The sequence below is a fragment of the Dermochelys coriacea genome, chromosome 2, assembly GCF_009764565.3.
Source record: "Dermochelys coriacea isolate rDerCor1 chromosome 2, rDerCor1.pri.v4, whole genome shotgun sequence".
Lineage (NCBI taxonomy): Eukaryota > Metazoa > Chordata > Testudines > Dermochelyidae > Dermochelys > Dermochelys coriacea.
The window spans coordinates 239,250,968-239,275,461 of record NC_050069.1 but is presented as its reverse complement, the minus strand read 5'-3'; the positions used below and the strand labels follow the sequence as shown (position 1 = coordinate 239,275,461).

General features: G+C 41.0%; 1 protein-coding gene and 1 long non-coding RNA gene across 5 annotated transcripts in view; both read right to left on the bottom strand.

Annotated features, from left to right (window-relative positions):
- WAC (WW domain containing adaptor with coiled-coil) overlaps window positions 1-24,494 on the bottom strand; it is a 122,999-nt gene that overhangs the window by 22,427 nt on the left and 76,078 nt on the right. For all 4 annotated transcript variants that reach the window (XM_038392845.2, XM_038392846.2, XM_038392843.2 and 1 more), the window contains exons 8-10: window positions 6,021-6,257; window positions 2,381-2,503; window positions 941-1,089 (exon numbers count right to left, since the gene is read on the bottom strand). In XM_038392845.2, the coding sequence (XP_038248773.1) occupies window positions 941-1,089; window positions 2,381-2,503; window positions 6,021-6,257 (509 nt within the window). The remainder of the gene's footprint in view (window positions 1-940; window positions 1,090-2,380; window positions 2,504-6,020; window positions 6,258-24,494) is intronic.
- LOC122459030 lies at window positions 16,858-23,220 on the bottom strand. The gene is made up of 2 exons (XR_006279449.1): window positions 18,727-23,220; window positions 16,858-18,510 (listed from the first exon to the last, which is right to left on the bottom strand). It is a non-coding gene; the product is annotated as an uncharacterized LOC122459030 (long non-coding RNA).

Sequence of the window (24,494 nt, the reverse complement as noted above, 5' to 3'; positions counted from 1 at the left end):
TGGGTTACCTTTAGAGAACATAAAACACTTGTATACGCAGCCATTTCTATTACCTTTTGGTACCCAAGACTAACTCATTTATGCGGGTATATTTACCTGCTTTAACCTTGTAAATAACATTTCTTTTTCTTAATTAATAAATCTTAGTTTATTATAGGACTGGCTACAAGCCGTCTCTTTGGTGAGAAACCTAGGATACAACTGACCTCGGATAAGTGACTGGTCCTTTGGGACTGGGACTAAATATTGTAATATTGTGTAAAGGAAAAGTCTATCACAAAGGCAGACTTGCCTGGGTGGCAAGACAGATCAGAGTGCCTAAGGGGACTGTCTGTAATGCCATATGAAGGCTGTTACTGTGCTTGACAAGTTCACATTTGACACATGGTTGGAGAAATCCAAGTATAGAACTCACAACCAGGTTGGGGTTTGTGTCCTGGTTTGTAACAGTTGGCACTCATGCTAATGAGCTACTCCAGACAGCTTGACAGCTCTGAGTATAGTAAAAAATTGAAAGAGGAAAAGAGGGAGGTGCAAAAGAGCAGAAAAATCCTGGATAATGCCTGAAACATTCAAATATTCGTTCTGTTAAAAACCACAGCACTGAAGAACAGTCTTTCCTTTTGTAAGAACAACAAATTTCATATGGAAATCGAGACAACAGAGAACTCCATAATGCCAGTTTTGCAGAGTCTCTTAATGGAAGTACAGTTCTACCATGAAAGGTTTTGGGAACAAGAATAGCTCTTCACGCTCATCATTTTATATTGACAAAGTACTTCTGTGGCTTATATCGATATGCTTACACTTCTATACATGATTACGCAACAGTAATACACAAAACTTTCATAAATGGTTTCTTTATCCCTTCTTCAAATTATAGATTACCACCATTCAGTCCTATGTTCACCACTTGCACATAAATCATTAAGCATCTTACCTTTGGCTGTGATGATACCGGGGGTGTATTCATCAAAGGTTTCAGGGGAACTGTGTTGGTTTGAGGCGTGCTTATTCTTGGAGAAACATATGACCTTGGCGATGAGGCATCCGAAGTTAAAGACATTGGAGACTGATTTGATGGCTGAGCTATAAAAAGAAATCATGACAGTATTTTATAGCACCTTTTCCAACCTAAGCATAAAAGCTGCATAACGAGAAAGGAAACTAAAAATAAAAAGCATAATAAAATAACACTCGTAAAATGCAAAGAAAAAAACAGATCCAATGTAGTGATCAGAAGAGAAGTTACAAAAATGCTCAGCTCCTGAGAACAAGAGCTACTGGGTGCTGAGCATTTTTGAAAAATCTCATCAGTTTATTTTAAGTATCTACACAGAAGCAGAGCTCTTGATAATCTGGTTTCAAGTCAGTGCGCTAAAGACTTTTGAAAGTCTGGGCCTTTAAATGTGGAGGGGGAAATTTGAGTTTCATTCAAAATTCTTAATATAAAGTGCTCAATCCAATTAAACTCAACAATTTTCCAATATACTTCATCTAGAAGAATGAAATATATATGTAGCGGCTACCTAAGGCTCTCGGCATCTCATTTAAAAACAAAACAACCCAAACCAACGCTGTGCCAGTAGGTTTTTCAATTCTATGGTTACTTAAAAAAAAAATCCCACCACACACACTATAAAAACACACCTTCCCCTAATCAACTGCAAGACTCTTTCTATCAAGATCCTCTCAATCTCCAGCTCTACTGTATATAAACTAGCACCTTCCCAAGATGCCTCCAAAAAGAGAGTTTATAATGTGCCTGGTAGGTTAACGTCAGAACTCTGGCAGACCATAGAGGTAGGAGTAAGGAAGTACATTCCAGAGTCAAAGATGTTTCATAATCTCACTTAAAATGAGGTTAAAGGTTACACTGATGGACCCCAGGTTAAGAGCCTTTACTGATCACAAACACAGAAGTATCATGAGAAAAAGGTATTTTTACGTAACCAGCCTCAAGAATCCAATGCTTAATATTCTGTTCTTCCTCCATGCAACAGATTAATCTAAACCTTTTATCAGAAACATGCAGTGCCTGAATGCTGAGTTCCCCAAAAGCAGTTTGGCATTTACCCACACATTATTTATCAAGTTAGAGAATCAGAAAAGTTAAGACAGAAGAGACCTATTAGAGTTCATCTAATCTAGTCCATCAGCCAACTATTCTTTGAGCATAGGCTCTGTCTCACATCTTATGGTTAGGAAAGCCCTCAACTTCCAGTGTATCAGACATCCTACCCTCAAAGGGAGGGTAACAACTTCAGATAAAAATTTAATTACCAGTGTTGACATTCAGTGACAGAGAGTTTTAGTTATACTGACCCATATATAATGTAATCTGACAATTTTACATAAGGGAAAGTGAGACTGTATATACCTTGTGCAGACAGTTGTGCAGCTTGAGAAATCAGGGAAGTAATATTGAAAGCAGATGGTCCAGCAGTGAGAATCTTATGGAGAATAGACTGCAGAGAGGCTTGTGTCACAGCTGCTGTAAGAACTAAAAAACAAACAAGTTTTAGCGGTGTTTTCTACATTTCTTTTCAAACATAAAATATGTTCAAAATTGTAAAGCAAAGCACAAAAAACACTGTCTAATATGGGTGCTTAAAGTTAAACTCTGAAATCCACATTTAGGCATTTGAATAAGTGGACTGATTTTCACTGACAGATATGGATTCTTTACACAAAATGTTAACTGCCTATGAATGATTAATGTTTAACTTAAAAAGTTAAACAATAGAATCCAAAGGCCATTTATTGTGCCTTACTCTAGAGACAATACTGATGAGGGCCTGTTTAAAGTTTTTCAAGTTATTTTTCCTGTTTTTAAACTCTGAGAAGAATCTATCTCCATCATTTGTCAAAATGCAAAAAAATGCCATTGGTCTCTGGAAACCTGCAAATGCTCTACAGCTCACTTCCTGTCTTTGTTCTGCAAAGCCAGGGAAGATTCTGTTCCATTAATAAAAAACCTAGTAGTTCAATTAGCTTTAAAGAACCATTGGAAACTTCAGCACACATGAACAGTGATGTAACAACATATTAGAATGTGAAGGTGAACTGCAGAAGATTGATGGAGAATCAGTTGAATGGGCTAGCATCAGTACCAGAAAAGGGCAAGAGGAAGAGGTTACTCACCTTGTGCAGTAACTGGAGTTCTACAAGATGCGTCTCCTTATAGGTGCTCCACTTTAGGTACGCATGCACCTCATCATGTGCCTTTGACCAGAGATTTTTGGTAGCAGCATCCATTTCGCCCATGCACGCAATTCAGACATCCTTGTGCCCCATACCCAGGATATATAGAGCTGTATGGGCAAACTGCCCTCAGTTCCTCCTCTACTACAAAGTCCCATGAGATGAAACTCTGAAGCAGAAGGGAAGGACGATGAGTGTCATAGGGACACCCTCAAGAACTCCAGTTACTGCACAAGGTTAGTAATCTTTCCTTCGAGTAGCGTCCCTACAGGTGCTCCACTTCTGGTGACGCCTGAGCAGTACCCCGGAAGGAGGAAGGAGCTTCACAGTCGAGTCCAACACTGAAGACAGAACTGCATTATCAACTGCATCATCTGATTTGGCACCGTGAATCAAGGCATACAGTTTGAAGAAAGTATGCAGGGAAGACCTGGTTGCCCCTCTACAAATTCCAGCTACTGGGACACCAGTATCAGTTCAGAAGATACCAGCATATTCAAAGGTAATGAAACTTTCTCCCTGAATACTGTAAAGAGAATGTGTCATTAAATCCTCCATTTCCCCAATTCTTCAGGCATAAGTGATGACTACCAAGAAAGCGGTTTTAGTGGACACAGGTGAAGGGAACATGTAGCCCATGACTCAGAGGGAGGTTTAATGATACAATCAAGGACCAAGTTTAAATATCATGCAGGGATTGGCTCTCTAATCTGTTGAAAAAGGTTAAATCAACCCCTTGATGGATCTTGCCGTCATGAAATGAGAAAACACCTAAGAATCCCTCAACAGAGGAATGAAAGGCTGTTATAGCCACCACATGAATCTGGATGGAACTCCTGGAGAGACCAGACTTTTTCAATTCCCACCAGTAGTCAAGGACAATGGAGAGGAACGGGTGAACCAGTGAAAATAGTCACTGGGTATACCAGTGATGAAATCTCTTCCACTTCTGAAAGTGTTTCATGAAGATATCTTCCTGCTGTTTAACAGTACCTGTTGTACTTCTGCAGAACAAGTAATCTCTATCCCCGAGAATCACTGAGTAACCAAGCTCTGAGACAAAGAATTCCCAGGTTGGGATTGAGAGTCCGTCCGGAATTCTGAGACAGTAGGTATGAACAGAAGACAACACCATACTAGAAGCTAGACAAATCAAGTAAGGCTACCAGACTTCTCTGCTAAATTGAAACTATTAATAAAAAAGCTTTGTCATATTTGATTTTGTTCAACACACCCAAGATCAGCTGTGCTGGAGGATATGCACAGAGAAAGCCATCATCCAACAAATGAGAAAGGCAGCCACATGGACTGAGGACCCAAGTCCTCATCTGGATCAGAATTTTATGCACTTCTTGTTAATGGCAGTGGCAAAGAAGTCCACTTATGAGAACCCCCAGGTCAGAAAAAATCAGTTTGAAAACCCAGGTGTCCAGCTCCCACTCAATCTTGGGAGAAATGACTGCTGAGATCATCAGATGTGGTGCTTTGTACACCTGGGTGTAAGAGGCTGAAATGAGGATGTGACTGGCTATACACCAGTTCCATAACTTCACTGTTTTGGCCCTTCACAACTGACACAGAACACGCAGGCCACACTATCTGTAATGTACCTACTTTGGGACCTGCACTGTCCTGGGATGACAGATTTCTTCATAGGCAGCTTTCTGGTGGGAGACAACTTTTTCTTGAAGCAGCCATCATATATTTGGCCTTAACCCACAAAGATCTCGGTGATCAAGGTACAGAGGTGCACTAAATGTAGTTGAAAACTAGTATACAGGGGGATCCTCTGAGCCAGAGTCCAAAGCTTGTCTCAGAGCTAGCTCAGAGCCTAATTTTGGGGAAATTTAATTTCTCTTTCTGGATTTGCTCATAAAAGTAGTACAGACCTTACACCTGGATGGCATGGGGTGTGTCCCCTAAACACTAGAGGCACCAAGAATGACTGTTGCTAATCAGGATGAACTTCCACCAGGAAAGGTAGCACTTGAAGGCCGGAAACATGGCATAACAAACAATGACAATCCTTAAGGAAGGCCTCTCCATTTAAAAAAAAAAAAAGGTATGTGCGTGGGATGGGGCGGCTGAGAGAAACAGGGTGTTCAATGGAAAAACTCTTAACAGTGGAAAAGGGAGCTATGCAACAAATAGTGACAACTAACTAATTGGACTAAACCTAACTAATTACACTAAGCTACAGTAAAGGTGAATGCCAAGAAAAACTGCAAGCAAGCACACTAAAGGCTCCATCTTATGCCGCTGAGAAGGAACTGAGGGGGGTTATCCGGCGTAGCTCAATATATGCTCAGCATGAGGCACAAAGATGTCTGGAGCAAACAGATAAGCCAAACGAGCACTGCTACCACAAATCTCCAATCAAAGGAACATTGAGCATGTGTGCACCTAAAGAGGCGTGCCCATAGGTACACTATTAGAAGTAGTCTTTAATTTAGCAAGGTCACGCAGCCTACCCTTTCCGTACTGACAGCCAGATACACGTCCCAGATAAAAGAACAAAACCCAGCAAAGCCCCCAATTCCAATGAGACTACTTGTGAACATACATCATCTTGCTAATTAAGTATTTATATATATTATATTTCATATAGTAACTTATATGGCAAGTTTAAAAAGTTAAATTAGAAACCTTAACAGCACAGCTAAGTTTACCCAGGTATTCATTTGTCTATGTTGCACAATTTTATTCCCCTTATTTTAAGTAGGACTCCAGCTATTATGGTTTTATATTCTGTTATACATTGGATTTGCATAAATAAAAGTTATAAAGATTACATTAAATTTTTGTAGAAGTCTTACCTTCATTTATTTTGGATATATCTACACTAGAATTATTAAGCTGCAAGGTGGCTTGAAGAGCAGGCAGCAGCTGTCGAAGGAGATTTGGGTCCTGAAGTAATGGAGGAATTGGTGATTGTGGGACTGGTGAGACAGGGACTGTAGAAGTAGCAGGTGCAGAAGATGGATTCAGTCCAGAAGCAGATGTGGAAGGAGTTGTGCAAGAATGGGAGACAGACTTGTCCACAGATGCAGTCTCTGAACAGAAGACAAATATTAGGTTAGTTTTTCCTTCCCAATAAAGTGCATTATTACAGATCCTCACTAGTACACTACTCACATTAAATATGAAGTATTAGCTTCTCTTTTATTGTCTCACACAACAGATACTAAAACACAAAAGTGTATGTCCGGGAAACTGAAAGACCTTATGACATTTTTTAGGTATAACAGAAAAATATCTTACCATGAATTCCATTATTATAATGGCTTCCAACTTCTTACTGGAAGGAATCATAGTGAAAGTTGCCAGTGATACGACCAAGGCACACTGGGCATACTTTTCACGAAGCAAGATATTTTACCTTTATTGCTATGAAACTTCATTTTCTTGCTAAATTTTAATTCCATCATGCACTTAATCCAGTTTATTGTAGGTCTGCCCTTGACTGCTGGACATTTACTTTTTAGAAAATATAGAACTCCATGGACTTGACAAAAAGATGGGATGACGTGTCCAATTTTGGGTTACAAATCAAGACCTTCACTACAGACCAGAATACAAGCAGTTAAAAAACAAAGATAGAATCTGCCAAATGGGTTACAAACAAGACTTTATATAGTGTGGTATCCTGTCTCTGACAGTGAGCAGTACCAGATGTGTCAGAAAAAGCTGTCAGAATCCTCATAATAAGTAACTATAGAATGATGTGCCAACAGAGAACGTTTCTTCTCTGTTTAGAGTTTGGTTTATGTCCTGAAGCATCATCAGGACTTGCATCCTTTATATTTTTCATTTAATTCAAGTGTTAATGCTTATTATCCATATAGATATCTACTCCTTTTGGAATCCTACTAAACTCTTGAAATCAAATTATATTTTGTATCAATGAATTGCACAGAATATGCAGGTTAAAAAGTACTTTCTTTAACCAATCTTGCTTTCATTTTACATTAATACCCCCCTAATTCTTATATTTTGATAAAAAGTGAAGAAGAGCACTCCCATTTATTATTGCTATACCATGAATTATTTTCTAGACTTCTATAACATTTTTTTTGTTTAGGAAAAGAGCAGTCCATCAAGTAAATCTTAGTTTAGTTTCTTCTTAAATTGAAGTTAGACAGTAAATCAAATCTGACTGGGGAAAACAGCTAAATTTTTGTAAAGAAATTTTTATTTTGCATAGCAAAATTTAATCAACTGATGCTTCTAAATCTTTTAATCCAACTCTAATAAAACTAGTGAATTAAGAGAAAAAGAACTGCATATTCTGGAGTACTGAACTCCTTTAACAGGATCACTGAAACTACATTAAGTAGAGTGCATTTCTGTCTTCATGGGGTTGAGGGGAAAGAGTTCATCTTTACAAGTCACTTAAGAACTCAATGTGCTCTTTTAGCCGCATGGAAGAATTCTACACTACAGTGCAGGAAGAACCAGGTTTGATTTCCTTGGTCTCTAGAACCCATAGAGTCTGGAAATATTTTGAAAGCAGTATGCCTCAAGCCCTGAGTAGCAAGAACTGACTTTAGTTACTCAATTGATTATAAGCAATGTTAACGAGCTTCAGAATAAGGAAGACCCATCTAGCTCATCTCAGAACCGTGGTTGTAATACGACACATGGAGAACAGGGAAATGAATTTTGTCATCCACTGCCCTTTACCATTGCCACCAACGAAAACTATGTTACAGTTCCTAAAATTATGTGATCTATATAGCATGAGAGGTACTTTTCACAATGTCATTGCCCAGAAGAGTTTGCAAAGTATTTTCATATGCAACAAATGGACTTTAAAAGCAGAGCATAGATAGAGGAGGAAAGAATGGTCATAGGATTATTATACAACCACATAATGACAGGTGCACAGTATAGCTAATCATTTATTATCCCTTCCCCATTTAAACAGCAAGTCCTGACTACAGGTTTTGCTCATATAAACACTATGCATAAAATGTCAGTGTTCAAAGTAAACAGTACATTAAAATAATTTGCAGGAGAGGCACATCATGTGCAAAATAAGAACCCAGCTATAGTACATGTACCTTTACAAAAATGTAAAGTTTGACTAAAACCTCACAAATACCACACAAAGAAGCCATCTGAAGTTACTTGTAACAGACAAAGCAAGGAGTGTGTATGGTTATGTACATAAACCACCTACTGTTCTGAGAGCTTTACAAAAAATAGGTAACAATGATAGTTAAAGGGGAAAAACAATAAATTCAACTGCCAGGACCAAATTCAAATAATGTTTAGATTTTTAAGTGTTGTTTTAGTTGTTTGCTCTTAAAACAAACCACAGTTCAACACTATTCAATGCAAACAGATACAAAGATACTGAACTCCAGGAAACCTGTAAAGATATTTTGGTTTATTTGAACTCAATTGGATAAACATGTCAATAGGACTACAATAATTCATACAATCTTATTAGGTTCTTCAGTCAAAAATGGATGTTAGTGAGCCAGTAACTTGACTAACATCTCAGACACTGTTCTAAAAATAGTAGAGATTATAAAAACTTTATATATGTATAAGCTATACTTAAAAGCTAAACAACCCATTTTAAATATCAAATAGATAAAGGAAAATAAGTACTCAAAATTACACTTTCAGAATTAAATATTACTTTAGTTAATGCGTATTATTGCTGTTGCATCATCATATCTGCTCTGAACGCAAGAATGGCCATCACGGGTCAGATGAATGGTTCATCTAGCCCAATATCTTGTCTTGCAACAGGGGCCAAAGCCAGGTGCTTTGGACAGAACAAACAGAAATCCATCGAGCAATCCATCCAATTGTCTACTCCCAGCTTCTGGTAGCCAGAGGGTAGACACACCCAGAGCATTGGGATGCATCCTTGACCATCTTGGCTAATAGCCACTGATGGACCTATCCTCCACGAACTTGTCTAATTCTTTTTTGAACCCAGTTATACTTTTTTCCTTCACAACATCCCGACAACAAGTTCAACGGTGTACACGGTGTGAAGTACTTCCTTTTGTTTTTTTTAAACCTGCTGCCTATTAATATCATTGGGTGACTCCTGGTTCTTGTGTTATTTATTCCTTCACATCCTTATTCGCTTTCTCTCCAACATACATGATTTAATAGACCTCTATTATATCCCCTCCTTAGTCATCTCTTTTCCAAGCTGAACAATCCCAGTTTTTTTAATCTCTCCTCATGCGGAAGGTGTTCCATACTTTTAATCATTTTCTGTTACCTTTCTATGTATCTTTTCTAATTCTAATACATCTTTTTTGAGATGGGGCGACCAGAACTACATGCAGTATTCAAGGTATGGGTACACCTTGGATTTATGTACTGGTATTATGACAGTCTGTCTGTCCTATTCTCTATCCTTTTGCTAATGGTTCCTAACACTGTTAGCTTTTTTTGACTGGGACTGCTCATTGAGCATATGTTTTCAGAGAACTATCTACAACTCCATGATCTCTTCCTTGAGTGGTAATAGCAAGTTTTGATCCCATCATTTTGTATAGATAGTTGGGATCAGGTTTTCCTATATGCATTACTTTGCACTTTCCAAGACTGAATTTCATCTGCCATTTTGTTGTCCAGTTACCCAGTTTTGTGCAATCCCTTTTACTGCTGGTGGAATTCTGCACCATTTGCACATGTGCAGAAAACATGTCCCTCTGCAGATTTATTTTGCTTCCCTGCAGAAAGTGACAGGGAAGCTATAGGGTGATGGGGGGGGGGGGGAGTGCATGCGTGTAGTTTGATGGGTACTGTCCCCCCAGAGGCAAGGTGTTGGGGGGAGCACACAGGGTCACCTGCCACTGCCCCCTCCGTCTCTGCGAGGGCAGAGCTGCCTAGCTGAAAGACAGTGCCGCAGACTTTGTGGCTGGACACCACCTCCTATGTCCGAGTGCCAGTTCAGCTATCCTTCTGTGTGCTGGAAGCCATCCTGTTTTCTGTACAACAGTGAGTGCCCTTGGTGGGGCAGGAGCCCGGCATGCGGCATCCCCTCAGCAGTAGCTGCAGCTCCCCCATTAAGCAAGCCCATCAAACCCCCATCCCGATGAGGCCCACCTTTCCTGCATCTGGACCACCCTGATGAGCCCCCCAAGACACCCCCCCCACTGAACTCCAACTGTACCCAGAACCCCACCCCACTGAGCCCCACTCCCCTGCACCCAGACCCCCTGAGCCTCAGCCACCCTCACCTGGACCCCCCTGCAGAGGCCTATTGCCCCGAACCTGGAACCCTCCAATAAGCCTCTGTGCATCCAGATCTCCCACTGAGCCACATGCACCCAGATTGCCCCACATAGAACTCTCTTAACCCACACCTGGATCCCCACACACTTAAACCCTCTACACTTTGATCCAGCTCGGCTAAGCCTGCTTGCCTACACCTGGTATGCCTGGCGCAGAGGGCCCTGGCATGCTTCAGGGGCAGGCCCAGCCGTTGCGCTGTATGAGAGTTGGCTGCTGCCTGAGGTGGGGAAGGGACCTGCAGGGTTATCTCCCACCTTCATGCAGTCAGTGGCCTATGTTCCCCTCTGCCCATTTGGAACCTCCACATTTAAGACAATTAAACTTTGCAAAATTTTAAAATATGCACAGAAATTTCATTTTTTTGGCACAGAATTCCCTCAGGAGTAATCCTTTGTAACTCTTCACAGTCAGCTTTGGACTTAACTATTTTGAGTAATTTTGTATCGTTTGCAAATTTTCCCACCTCACTGTTTACCCGTTTTACCAGCTGATTTATGAGTATGTTGAACTGTACTGGTCCCAGTAGAGATTCGTGAGGAACCCTGCCATTTACCTCTCTCCACCAAGAAAACTGAACATTTATTCCTACCCTTTGTTTCTTATCCATGAAAAGACCCTTCCTTCTTACCCTATCACTACCTACTTTGCTTAAGAGCCTTTAGTGAGCGGTCTAATCAAAGGCTTTCTGAAAGTCCAAGTACACTATATTCACGGGATCACCCTTGTCCACATGGAGACAATGTAATGGATTGATGAGGCATGATTTCCCTTTACAAAACCATGCTGACTAATCCCCAACCATAGTGTTAATTTGTGTGTCCGATAATTCTGTTCTTTACCATAGTTTCAACCAAGTTGCCCGGTATTGAAGTTAGGCTTACTGACCTTCAACTGCCAGGATTGCCTCAAGAGTGTCTTTTTAATAATTGGTGTCACATTAGCTATCCTCCAGTCATCTGGAACAGAAGCTGACTTAAATATCACTTAGTAATTGCTCAATTTCATATTTCAGTTTCTTCAGAACTGTTGGGTGAACACCATCAGGTCCTGATGACATGTAACTGTTTAATTTATCAATTTGTTCCAAAACCACCTCTACTGACACCTCAATCTGGGACAGTTCCTCAAATCTGTCACCCAGAAAGAATGGCTCAGGCAAGGGAATCTCCCATACATACATCCTCTGCAGAGAAGACTGATGCAAAATATTCACTTAGCTTCTCCCACAATGGCCATATATTTCTTGAGAGCTCTTTTAGCATCTCTGTTTGTCCAGTGGCCTTATTCATTGTTTGGCAGGCTTCCTGCTTCTAGTGTACTTAAAATTTTTGCTGTTAGTTCGTGTGTCTTTTGCTAGTTGCTCTTCAAATTCTTTTTTGGACTGCCTAATTATACTTTTACGCTTGATTTACCAGAGTTTACCTTCCTTTCAACTTTCCTTAGTAGGAAACTATTTAACTTCCAATTTTTAAAGAATGCCTTTTTGCCTCTAACCTCTTTTTACTTTGTTGTTTAGCCACGGTAGCATTTTTTTGGTCCTCCATTTTTTAATCTGGGGTATACATTTAATTTGAACTTCTATTATGGTGTTTTTTAAAAGTTTCCATGCAACTTACGACATTTCACTTTTGCGACTGTACCTTTTAATTTCCATTTAACTAGCTTCCTCATTTTTGCATAGTTCCCCTTTCTGAACTTTTCCAGTGGTAAACATTTGGCACCATTCACTAGTACTAGAGCTGCTGTAGCTCATTTCTGACAGAGTGGATAAAAATTATGGATCATTAATTTATGATGAAAATCATGACTTTAAGCTGATTTAATTAGAAATCCATTTTTATATACACGTTGCTAGTTCTTTATTTTTTTCCTATTTTATAATCTTAAATTGCTATACTAAATGTTTAATACTTTAATCATTTTTAGTAATTTCAGATTTTACATATAGATTGTTTCCTACTCAAAAGAATCATACTTAAAATGCTCATGCATACTTGAAAAGTCCATGACTTCATTAACATCCTTACTCAGGGAACAGAAATTCAAAATATAAGACTGATGAGCACTATAGCTATATTGTCAACTGGCACCATCTTCCAATATTCACAAGGCTGAAAAGCTGTTCTGATATTCACAAAACAAAAAAGTAGGGTTGTCAAGCGATTAAAAAAATTAATTGCGATCAATCACATTGTATTCTATTACTGTTTAACAATTTATTTAAATATTTTGGATGCATTCTACGTTTTTCAAATATATTGATTTCAATTATACACAAAATACAAAGTGTACAGTGCTCAATTTATTACAAATACTTGCACTGTAAAAATGATAAAACAGTATTTTTCAATTCAGCTAATACAAGTACACTGGACCCTCGCTAGAACGTGTGTTTATATAACGTGAATTCGGATATAACGCGGCCATGGATCCCAAATTTAAATACTGTACAGGAAAAAAATGTTTTGAGTATAGACATGATAAATCGACCACTGAATGTTCTCCTGTCAACTCTAGTACTCCACCAGAACGAGGAGCGCAAGCGCAGTCGACAAGAGTACCTCAGCTATTCACGCTTGATCAAGGTGTCGTCATTTTTAAGCAGCACTATCGACGGAACTTGGTACAACAAATGATAGAAAGCAAGTTGTCTGTCACTGATTTTCTGAAGAAGCTGACTATAAAAAATTTCTCTTTTACATTGGTGGCAATTCCTGGAATTTATTATGTGCTGAAACGATAAACAGCTGTTGGATGGTGGGACTGAGAGTGTCATTTGGCCACCCGCTCCTGGAAGAAAATGAAGAAAGCAGATCACAGTCTGACGAGGAATTCGACTGAGGGATTTACAGAGGAGGAAGTTGGAGGAACAGACCTGGAATGGATGCAGGAGCTGTGCCAGCAACTGTCTGGGCTTGGGGTAACTGTTCTTCCACAAAATATCGAGTTCTGGATAAGAGGCGACGAAGCAGAAGAATTTTGTCCCGTTGCTGAAAGTCTAACGGAAGACCAAATTCTTCAGGCAGTACGATCAAACAACATTCCAGAAGCTGAAGAATTGGCCTTCGCCATGGAAGAAGAGGAGGAAGATGAAGTGGACGTCGTTCCATCAACTGTGACCGTAGCCGTCTTGAAGACTGCTTTGAGATGGTTTGAGATGCAAGATGTTGAACCTATAAAAATTATGCAGCTACACAATCTTTTGCAGTTTGCTAAGAGGAAGTGGCACAGCAGCAAGAAGCAAAAGCAATTTTTAAAAGAAAAGGTACCTTATTTGCATTAACGTAGTCCTGTGGGTGCCTTTTTTTTTTTTTTTTTTTTTTTTTTTTTTTTTTTTTTAAAGAGAGCACCAGCAGGGTCTACAAGGGCAGTTGGAATGCAGAACAACATGATTTACAAATCATCCTCCTCTGAGAAGATACAATAGTTTGAATCTGACTGACTAGTGATAATATCTGTTTGACAATAGTAAAGAGGTCTAACTTTAAGTTAGGTAGTCTTCCTAGTGACAAGTTATACATCACAGAATGTACCACCAGAACAGGCCCCTTGTTGAAAATCTCAAAAATAGTCTAAGAACTGAAATGACATGCATACTAACATTTGCCCCAGTGATTCCTTTAAAGGTCAGTGGTGAAACATTAAGCAGGGCATTCTAGAGAAGTTTTGTGTCTATTATTTGTGAAGTGTGAACAGAGGATTTCACTGATCAACATTAGTAGCATGGAGAATGTAAATTCAAACTGCTGTTAATAACTTAGTTATGAGCCAGAAAGACTGTGTTCCCTATGTCACTTTAAGTCCCTCCATTGGCATCCACCACAAACTTCTTGTCCTAACCTTCAAAGATCTCCACAATTCAGCCCTGTGCTACCTACCCACCCTGTTATCTTCTTTTGAGGTTGAGTTGCACCTTTGCTTTGATATTGCCAGCCTCTATTGCCTGCTCATTAATTTCTCCCACAATCACATTTATGCTTTCTCCCATCGCACCCCTTTCACATGGGCAAAAAACTCTAAAAAGCCACAGAATCAACACCTTATCCTCCAAACAAAACACATCTGCTGTACTGCTTACAGAAAGCTGCCATGTAATAATGGCTAGGCAAGTTATCAGCTGTAATTACTATTACTGATTACAGACTGCACACAACACTAGATTGGGCTAGAACATCCTACTAATTTTCGGTATCCTGTATTCCTGGGGGATTTCTGTGCCACTGCACAATAAAAAAATTTGCAGAAATTAATGTTGTGCATGCAGAATCTCCCCCCCCACCCCTGGCACAGAAATGGGCTGCAGAGATGCCGGCCACCACTATTGGCCGCTTGACCTGGCAGAATCCAGCTCACAAATAGAAGACCGGGGGGGATGAGGGGGAGAGGAAGAGTGGAGGGTTCCCAGCAGCTGCAGTTCTTGCACACCCTGAAGGGAAGAGAAAGCTGCATGCAGAAAACTCCACACAAACCTGGGATCCAGAATCAGGCTGTTTCTCCTTCTGGATCCCTAGGTTCTGGGAGGTAGAGCGGGGGGGGGGGGGGAATTGCACTCTGCTGGGGTCTGGAGGATAGAGGCTGTGAGTGTCTGGGCTGGGGGGCAACAGATGGCCTCCGGGGGTAGGGGCCCATGGTTGAGCTCCGCAGGGGAGGCGTGAGAGTGTCTGGCCCCCCACCTGGAATTGGGGTGGGGAGGGGGCAGAGAAACAGGAACTAGGTTGTTGTAGGGGTTTCTTTAACTCTACTCCTAGGGGAATGTGTGTGTGTGTTGTTACAGACGTACTTGCTGACAGGTATTTTGAAATAAATTACCAAAATAATTGTAACTGGTATGATTAGAGTGTTATTTTGACAAATAAAATCTGCAGAATTTTGCAGAATTTTAAAATATCGTGCGCATAATTTAATTTTTTGGTGCAGAATTCCCCCAGGAGTAATACTGTCCTCACATTTCCCCAAACACCTTGTTCATCTCATCTACCTATTACGTCTGGTCTTGGAATAGAATAAGCTCTTTGGGGCAGTGATTTAACAAGTTTTTATAGGGCCTAACACAATGGGGCTCCGACCTGACAAGGTCTCCAAGTGCTATCAAAACATAAAACATTCAACAGCAGCAACAGCTGGAAATACTCCATGCAAGATACCAGCACTACATTTCATAAATAGAGCTGGTCAACTACAACTGTGACACTGATTATTACTGGGATATACCAATTGTGCTCTGATTCTCTGAAGCAGTTTATTTTGTTTTTCTTGTGTACAATTACTGAATCAATGATTCCAAGCACTGAAACTCTTATTTTGACAATAATAAGACAAGACACAAAAAGTAAACCATCAGTAATAGGCAGATGAGCCTGAAAATATTTGAAGAACCCTGCAACACCCTCTCTAGTTGAGAATAAGAACAGCCCTTCAAAGAGAGACAAACTGCAAATATCAACCAGAGAAGTGGCGGTAATGGAACTGTCTGTAGGAATGCAACAGCTAACTGCTCCAGAAGGTAGAGGGTATATCAAATAAGAAAGTTGAGCGTTGGAGAGAAGCCCATCTGCCACTGATCAACTGCTTTAAACTGTCTGTATCAACACCAAAACCAATACGACAATATTCCTCTGACCAACATACTAAGTGGTACAGAAAGCTTGAAAACAAATTGCTGCCTATAGATAGAAGCGCTGAAAGAGAAGTATCCCATACAGACAGACACTGTTAGGATAAAAAAGAAGTATGGCAGCATTCATTCACATAACAATTAGAAATGGGAAAACAGGCAATGCAATCTACATATAAAACAGCAAAAAAGTAGGAAAAGCAACCCCACACTTTCTTTGAATAAATAACCATCACAGAGAGCACAAACAGAAGCTGCAGGTTCTGACTGTAACACTCAAACCAAAGAATAGAGGTCAAATAGTTCTTCAAGAACTCTCCACTACTGCAAGATTTTAAAGAAAGGTTTGGCATGGCAGGAGATGTACAAAGGATCAGTGAATAAAACACAATACTAAGTCTAGCAAAGCAAAGCCATCTCAAACTATTTTCAGATTCTAGAAGAGTAAATAAAAGAATCACTGACTGATTTGGAAGTTTGATGACAAAATTAAATCCAGTATTTTTCATTTATATTATGCCTTTAATCCCAAAGCATTTTACAAACTGCGTGTGTATATATATTTGTAAAGTGCTTTAGGATTAAAGGTGTCATATAAATGTAAAATACTGTATTTAATTTTACAAACAACAATTATCTATTGATATATAAATCACTAATATTAAGCACTCACCTCTGTGACATGAGTAAAGGCAGACAAGTCACCCGACAACATTATACAGGATTGCAGAGGGATCCCCTCCCCCTGGCCTTTTATTTTTTAAAATTTTATTTATTTATTTTTTAAAACATAGTAGGTAATTGTATGCATCTTTGACCTTGTATGTATATTTGGCCAAAAAGTTCCATCAAACTAATGGCCATAGAAAAAAGACAGCAATATTGCATGGGTATTCAGAATGAGCCTCTACACACCATAAAATGCATGGAATTTTGTTTATATACCAGAGAAATATTAATGGTTGAGTTAATTTAGCTATAATTGAATCTTGTGGTTTGTGTGCATGTGTTTCAAGCCTGATGTTTCAATCAATAAGCTATCTCGTCTTTTCCCCTATTCCACAAATAGCTACTTATGAAATTGAATACTTTCTTCAGAGCAATTTTGATCTGTTTTCTGTCTGAAACCCAGGAAGAATAATTTTTGCTCACAATATAGTCTCATAGGAAAAATAAGGTTAGATTAACAACCAAATTAGCTAGAATTATGACAAGTAGTACTGGATTTACTTGCTAGCATTCAGACTAAATTTCGTGAGTGGAATGCCCTTTGATCGGGGAACTGAAAACGATGCTATTCAGAGGTGGAGAGAGCTAATAGAAGTGTGCAAAGAAAGGAACATCCTCAACTTCTTATATCAGGATAGATCTAACACCACATAGAGGTCAAAAACATATCGAACTTAAGTAATGAGATGAACTATTTTTTAAAATCTTAGTTCTAGAGATGGAGCACAGAAATTTAAGATAGAATTGGGAATATAGGCAGAATAATCAGTGAAATGTTTTGCACAGTTTGAGTTTGAAAAAAAGTACAAGCAGGTGTTTAACATTTAGATGCTAAAAACCAAGTGGGTAGGAGTAACCTTGTACAGTTTTTGCTCACAGAGAACACTGTATACACACTAGTGCACCTTGTTTCGTAGAGGTGCTGATTTCCTCTTTAGTATCTTTTCCCTCTGCAAACTTTCATTAACATATACATTTGGTTGCCTCTCTATTTTTCACTAGAAGTTTGCTTTTTTACAGTGAACGTTTGTTTCAGTTTTTACATAAAATTGTTGCAACACCTAAAATTACTAAATAAGAAATTTAGTAAAAAATTCTCTATTTTCAGTTTCTTTATTCTGCACATTTCATAACATTTGTGTGTACAGCCAAACAATTTTCTTGACTGTTGCATCAGTTGCATTTCTTATCTCATGCACTACAAATTGCAACGCTTTATTTAAAAATGCTGGAAAATATCTGTGAAGGTAAAGGAAGGAATGCAAGACTTGAGCCCTTCATTTAAAAAAAAACAAAAAAAACCCACTACACCTTACAAATAAAAGCCATTTAAAAAAAAAAAAATCTTTCAGGGCATACTGTTTAAATGATACATTTTGAAAAAAACTGAAATTAGTTATTTCAATAAATATACATTGACAGCATCTTTTTAATTCCTCCAAAATTACTCTCCTAATTCTGTTTCACAGTGCTACATTCTGAGAATAATTCCTTATTAAGGCCTCGTCTACACAACAAAGTTAGGTTAACGTAAGCTGCCTTGCGTTGACCTAGTTATGCATGTGTCTACCCTTAAATATGTTTCCCATGGATGTAAGTGTCCCATTACAAACACACTAACACCATCTCCTTCGTGTTGAGCCAGGATTGATGTACTGAGGTTGATACGGCACAAGTGAAGACATTGCTACCTTATAAATTTATTAGAGCATAAGCTTTCGTGAGCTACAGCTCACTTCATCGGATGCATTTGGTGGAAATGTTTTTTTCCACCAAATGCATCCGATGAAGTGAGCTGTAGCTCACGAAAGCTTATGCTCAAATAAATTTGTTAGTCTCTAAGGTGCCACAAGTACTCCTTTTTGCGAATACAGACGAACACGGCTGCTACTCTGAAACACTGCTACTTATGTCGTCCCTAACGGTCCTCCAGAAGATGTCTCACACTGTCTGACAATGACTGCTCTGGTGTCAATTGTGAACTACGTTGCCCATGGGTCAGAGAACAGAAAGCCTCCCTCCCCTTTAAAGCCCCACGAATTTTTCAAATGCTTTTTCCCTGACTGTCCAGCTTGGCAAGCGCACCTAGCAGTTCTCCATTCTTATGCACAGCTGCCCAGCTGACTATGCTGGCTACATGCTTCAGATAAGTTGCAGCTTGGAGTAGATAAGAGATACTGGATATGGGGAGAAGAGCCTGTATGAGCACAGCTGTAGAAAGGTGGACTTCTAGAAACAGATTACACAGGGGATGTGGGAGCAAGGATATGACATGGACCAGCAGCAGTGCCTCATGGAAGTGAAGGAACCACATCAGACATATCAGAAGGCCAGGGAGGCCAACAGTCAATCCAATGCCAAGCTGCAGACCTGCCGCTTTTACAAAGAGCTACATGTCGTGCTTGGCAATGACCTCATTACCACTCCACACATCACTGTGGATACCTCTGTGGGGCCCAAGTCACAGGCCCCTGCCATGAACCGAAATGAGGAGGAGAAAGATACAGGACATGCTAATGGGAGGAGGGGTCCAGCTATGCCATGAACCAGGACCTGTTTGAGACTCCATTCCAGTCCAGTCAGTCCCAGTCGTCAAGCCTGGAGGAGCCTGATGCAGAGGAAGGAGCCACATGTGTAAGAGGAGGTTATTTACCTCTCACTGCAGGTTCTTCAAGATATGTGGTCTATCTGTAACCCACTGGGAGTGTGCATACCACACACTCAGAGTTGGAGAAATTCTGAAAGTAGTGTCCACTGATCTGCGCATGGGCCCTCACTCACCTCATGTTTCCAACCAAGGCGATAAAGGACAGGGCAGAAGGACGACATCTCCAGTTCTTTCTCTACCATGAATCTGACAGACTCGACGCAGAGGAGAAGGAGGATGGAAAGTGGAATACAGGTAGGGACCACACATCTCAAAGAACCTCCAGCTACAGGTAAGCAACTTTCTCTTCTTTTTTTGAGTGATTGTCTCTATTGTATTCCACTGAGGATGACTGACAAATAGTGCTTTGGTTGGAGAAGGGTGCGATGAGGAGGATGGAAGGGTTGTGCAGAGAACTGCCGTGCCAAAGGAGGCATCTGATGCTAAGTACTGCTCCAAGGCATAGAGTGTTACTAAGGTGTGCACAGAACTCCATGTGGTTGCTCTACGTATGTCTATGAGGGCTTGTCTACATTACCCAAAGGATTGACGGGCAGCGATCGATCCAGCAGGGGTCGATTTATTGTGTTTAGTCTAGACGCAATAAATCGACCACTAAGCACTCTCCCGTCAACTCCAGTACTCCACTGAGGCGAGAGGTGCAGGTGGAGTTGATGGGGGAGCGTCAGCTGTCGACTGTGAAAACACAGTGAAGTCACAGTGAAAACACCACGGTGAGTAGATCTAAGTACATCAACTTCAGCTATGTTGTTCACATAGCTGAAGTTGCATAACTTAGATCGATTCCACCCCCCACCCCCGGTGTAGACCTGGCCTGAGAGGCACATCCTGAAGGGAGGCTGTGTTGGTAGCCTGAGCCCATATCTCTCTGGTGGGGAGGAAAGCCCGAGAGATGACAGAAATTGATGAAACCAGAAATCCTCCTGGAGATGGCCTGTCTTTAGCCTCTCGGCAACTGCAATAAACAGTCTAGGGGACTTCCTGATGCCAAGGGAATGGAGTTGGTATTCTTCTGCAGAGGTATATGGTTTCGGGAAGAAAACAAGATTACTTCATGAGAAAGTAGGATACCACCTTTGGTAGAAGTTTAAGGTGTAGACATAAGGAGACCTTATCCTTGTGGAATACTGTGAACGACCTATCTGCTATCATAGCTCCAAGTTCACAGACTCTTCTCACCAAAGTGATAGCAACCAGGAAGGTTGACTTTAGTGGAAAGGAGAGACGTTGAAGAAGATGCCAGTGGCTCAAAGGGGGGTTTAATTGAAGCAGAGTACCAAATTCAAGTCGCATTGAGGTATGACCGTTTGGAGGGGAGGGAAGGTTCTGAGGAGGCCCTTCCAAAATCTAGTGGTTAGCGGATGTGTAAAATCAGAGGAACCCCTCACAGGTGGATGGAATGTGCTGACTGCCATCAGGTGGACTGTCAAAGTGCTATGGGCAAGACTCAATGACTTTAGAGATAGAATATAATCCAGGATTAAGGGAATTTCTGCCCACTTCTGGTAGAACCCCTTTATGTTAGCCCAAGACAAAAAAAGTCTCCATTTAGCCTGGTAACATTACCTAGTACAATCCTTCCCACTGTTAGAGAGATGTCTTGTATAGCTGAGGAGCATGTCCATTCTAGAGTAGATGCCCATCCAAATCTATGCCCTGAGTGGCATGTGGAGTGGGGTGCCACTGTACTGGGTCAGAAGATCAGGGAAGTTCAGGATGGGAACTGGTGGACAAGATCACATGTGAAGGAAACTGGGGAATCAAAATTGTCGGCCAGAGGGGAGTGAGTGAGTGAGTGTAGAATGACCACCTCCCTGTCTTTTCAGATTTTGTGGCATACTCAAGGAAGGAGCAGCAGTGGAGGGAAAGCATAGTTGAGCTGGTCTGACCAAGAGTGTAGGAGCGCATCACCCCGGGAATGATAATCAATGGCTTCCCAGGAGCAGTACATGGTGCACTTGCTGTTGGTCTGAGAAGCAAATAGGTCTCTGATTGGGGTTCGCCATTGTTGAAAGATGTTGTGTAGCACTGTATCGTGAAGTTCCCACTCGTCAATCCCGAAGTGTCTGCTGAGTGAGTCCACGGGGACATTCTACATCCCTGGTAGGCTGTGGATAGGGTGATATGATGTTTGATGCATCAGGTCCAGAGGTTCAATATTTCTGTGCATAAAGTGGAGAATCTCACTCTCTCATGTCCCCTCTTGTTTGTTGATATAGAAAACAGTGCTGGTATTGTCTGACATGATCAGTGAGAGCATGTGAGTTGGACAAACGATCTGCAAACCTTTTTATACTGTTCTAAGTTCCATAAGACTGAGACGCATCCTGGATACTCAAAGTGTCCATGTACCTTGTATCATAAGGTCATCCATATGGGCTCCCCAGCCCACTAAGGTGCGTTGGTGATAATTTTGTTTGGGGAGGAGGGAAAAAAGGGAACTCCCACACACAGATGTGGGTCAGTCTACCATAGGAGAGAGAACAATACCCTGGCTTGAACTTTCAGGTTCAGAAAGTGATGGTTCAGTGAGAACATGGACTGGAGCCAAGTCTGAAGGCAGCGAAGGTCACATAGGTGCACAAAGCCGTGCGGACAAGAGACAGGCAAGTCATGCCTGGTACTTGAGGGTTGTTCCTGATGAGATATGATGTTCATCTCCTGAAATTTGTCTGTGGGCAGGTATGCTTGTGCTGTGATAGAAGTTATGGTAGTCCCAATGAAGTCCAATGATTGCATGGGGTTGAGGATTGATATCTCAGCGTTGATGCTGACTCCCAGCGAAGCGAGGACGTTGAGTAACAGGTTGGCATATGGGCTTCTTAGTGCAATTTGGCAGCCAGGAGCCAGTCGTTGAGGTACAGAAAAAACAAAGAGACGATAACACCAGGCTTAAGCTGCTACTATGGAAAATATTTTGGTGAAGACTCTGGTAATGGTAGCTATTCCAAAGCTAAGTACTTGGTATTGGAAATAGTTGGCACCCATCTTAAACCTGAGAAAACGTCGGGGCAGGGTGACTGTTGATGTGAAAACAAGCAAGCATCCTTCATAACAAGAGCCATGAACACGTCTTTCTAGAGATGGAATTATCGCTGCCAATGCAACACTTGAGTTTGTGAATGAAATGACTGAAGTAGCAGAGGTCGAGGATTGGTCTCCAACAGTCCTTTTTGGGAATCAGGAAATTAAGTCGAGTAGAATCCTATTCCTTGATATTCCAGTGGGATGAGTTCGATTGTTCTTCATTGTAATAAGGAGTTCACTCCTTGGATGAGAATATTGTCATGAGACTGGTCCCAAAAGGGGGTGGGGAGGAGGATTTTGGAGAAGTTAGCATTACAAACTTGATCGTATAGCTATGGTGGATGATATTCAGCACCCATTTGTCAGTTATCGCACTCCAAGCATGGGGAAAAAAAGTGCTAAGCAATCCCCAAAGGGAATGGAAGGGTCGCAAGGTGTTAGGTTCAGTCGTTGGTGGCTCTCAAGCTTGCATCAAAAATACCACTTGGTCTGAGGCTGGGTTTGAGACAAGGAATCCTGTGAGGTGAGCCCAGGAAGCAAGATCTTTGTCGTTTATGTGGCAATTCCTAAGGTCTCTGATAAAACTGAAGACCTGTACCTTTGGATGGACAATCGGCAGTAGAATTTATGTTTCAGGGCAGGAGTGTATATTCCCAACAAGCAGAAAGAGTCCTGGAGTCTTTCACTGTATGTAAAGACTCATCTGTCTTTTCATTGAGGACCTTTAATGAATCTCATCTTTTCTATGGTGTTCTGGACCTGCCTAGGAAAACCAGAAGCACGAAGCCAGGACTCCCTAGACATCATGACAGCTGTAGCCATGGCCTTGGAGCAGGTATCAACTGCATCTACTGTTGACTGGAGGGCAGGTCTGGTTAGAAGTTTCCCTTGAAGGCCTGGAAATGGACACAATCTTGTTGTGGCAGGGTACTAGCAAATTCCTCCAACTTAGTGTAATTCAGGAAGTCATATCAAGCTCTCCTGGCTAAAGTAATTGGCCATCCTGAACTATAAAATGAAGGAAGATCACACTTTCCTTTCCAGAAGTTCAAGATGCTTCCCTTCATTTTCTGCAGCAGTAGCTTGAGGGTGTTGCTGTTTAGCCACGCTGCTGCAGAGAACCAATGAGTTTGGATCGGGGTGTGAGAACATGAATTCTGATACTACGTCCTGACCAAAGTATCATTTCTCCAATCCTTTAGGAGTGGTCATACACATGACGGGGTAAGCCATACATTTCTGGCTGGCTCCAGTACGGCGTCATTCAATAGGCGAGCTATTCTCACTGATGCCGTGTGTTGGATATCCAGAAGCTTATACTGTCTTGAATCTCCTCCAATGTGATATACTGTTCCCCAGCAACTCTCCTTAGAAGTTCCTGGAATTATCTGAAGTCATCTGGTGGAAAGGGAGATGACAGTTATATCCTCATCTGGTGAGCCCCAGCAGATCCATCGGGACTCAGTGTAAGATTCTTCCTCTGTTACTGGCTCTGCAAACCTGCTCGATTGATCCGTTGGAGGGAAGCAGGTGGCGACCCTCATGAATTGGGCGGGCTCTGAAGGAGGATGCTGTGCCCAAAGCCTCCACGATGGTCTGTAAGCCAGATCCACAGGAGGTTGGAGGGTTCCCCATGGCATGGGGTAACAGTGACTCTGGGAAGGATGATGGAGTAGTTGTTCCCATGGATGTGCAGGTCTCTGTGATGGTGCACAGGAACAATACAAATATTCCTGGTGAGTATGCACAGCTCAGATGCAAGGAGCCAAGCATGTGCACACAAAAGCAATACACTAGTGATGGTGGCTTTATGCAGCACTAATTTTTGTCCACAAAAGTTTGTAGTGTAGACATTGCCTATGCTGAACTGAAGTACCTCATGGTCACTGATACCAATCACCCCATTCTCACATTCTCACTCAGTTCCTCCTCTCTATGAAAGTCAATTTAATTACTCATGACATTCAAAATTCCAATCTG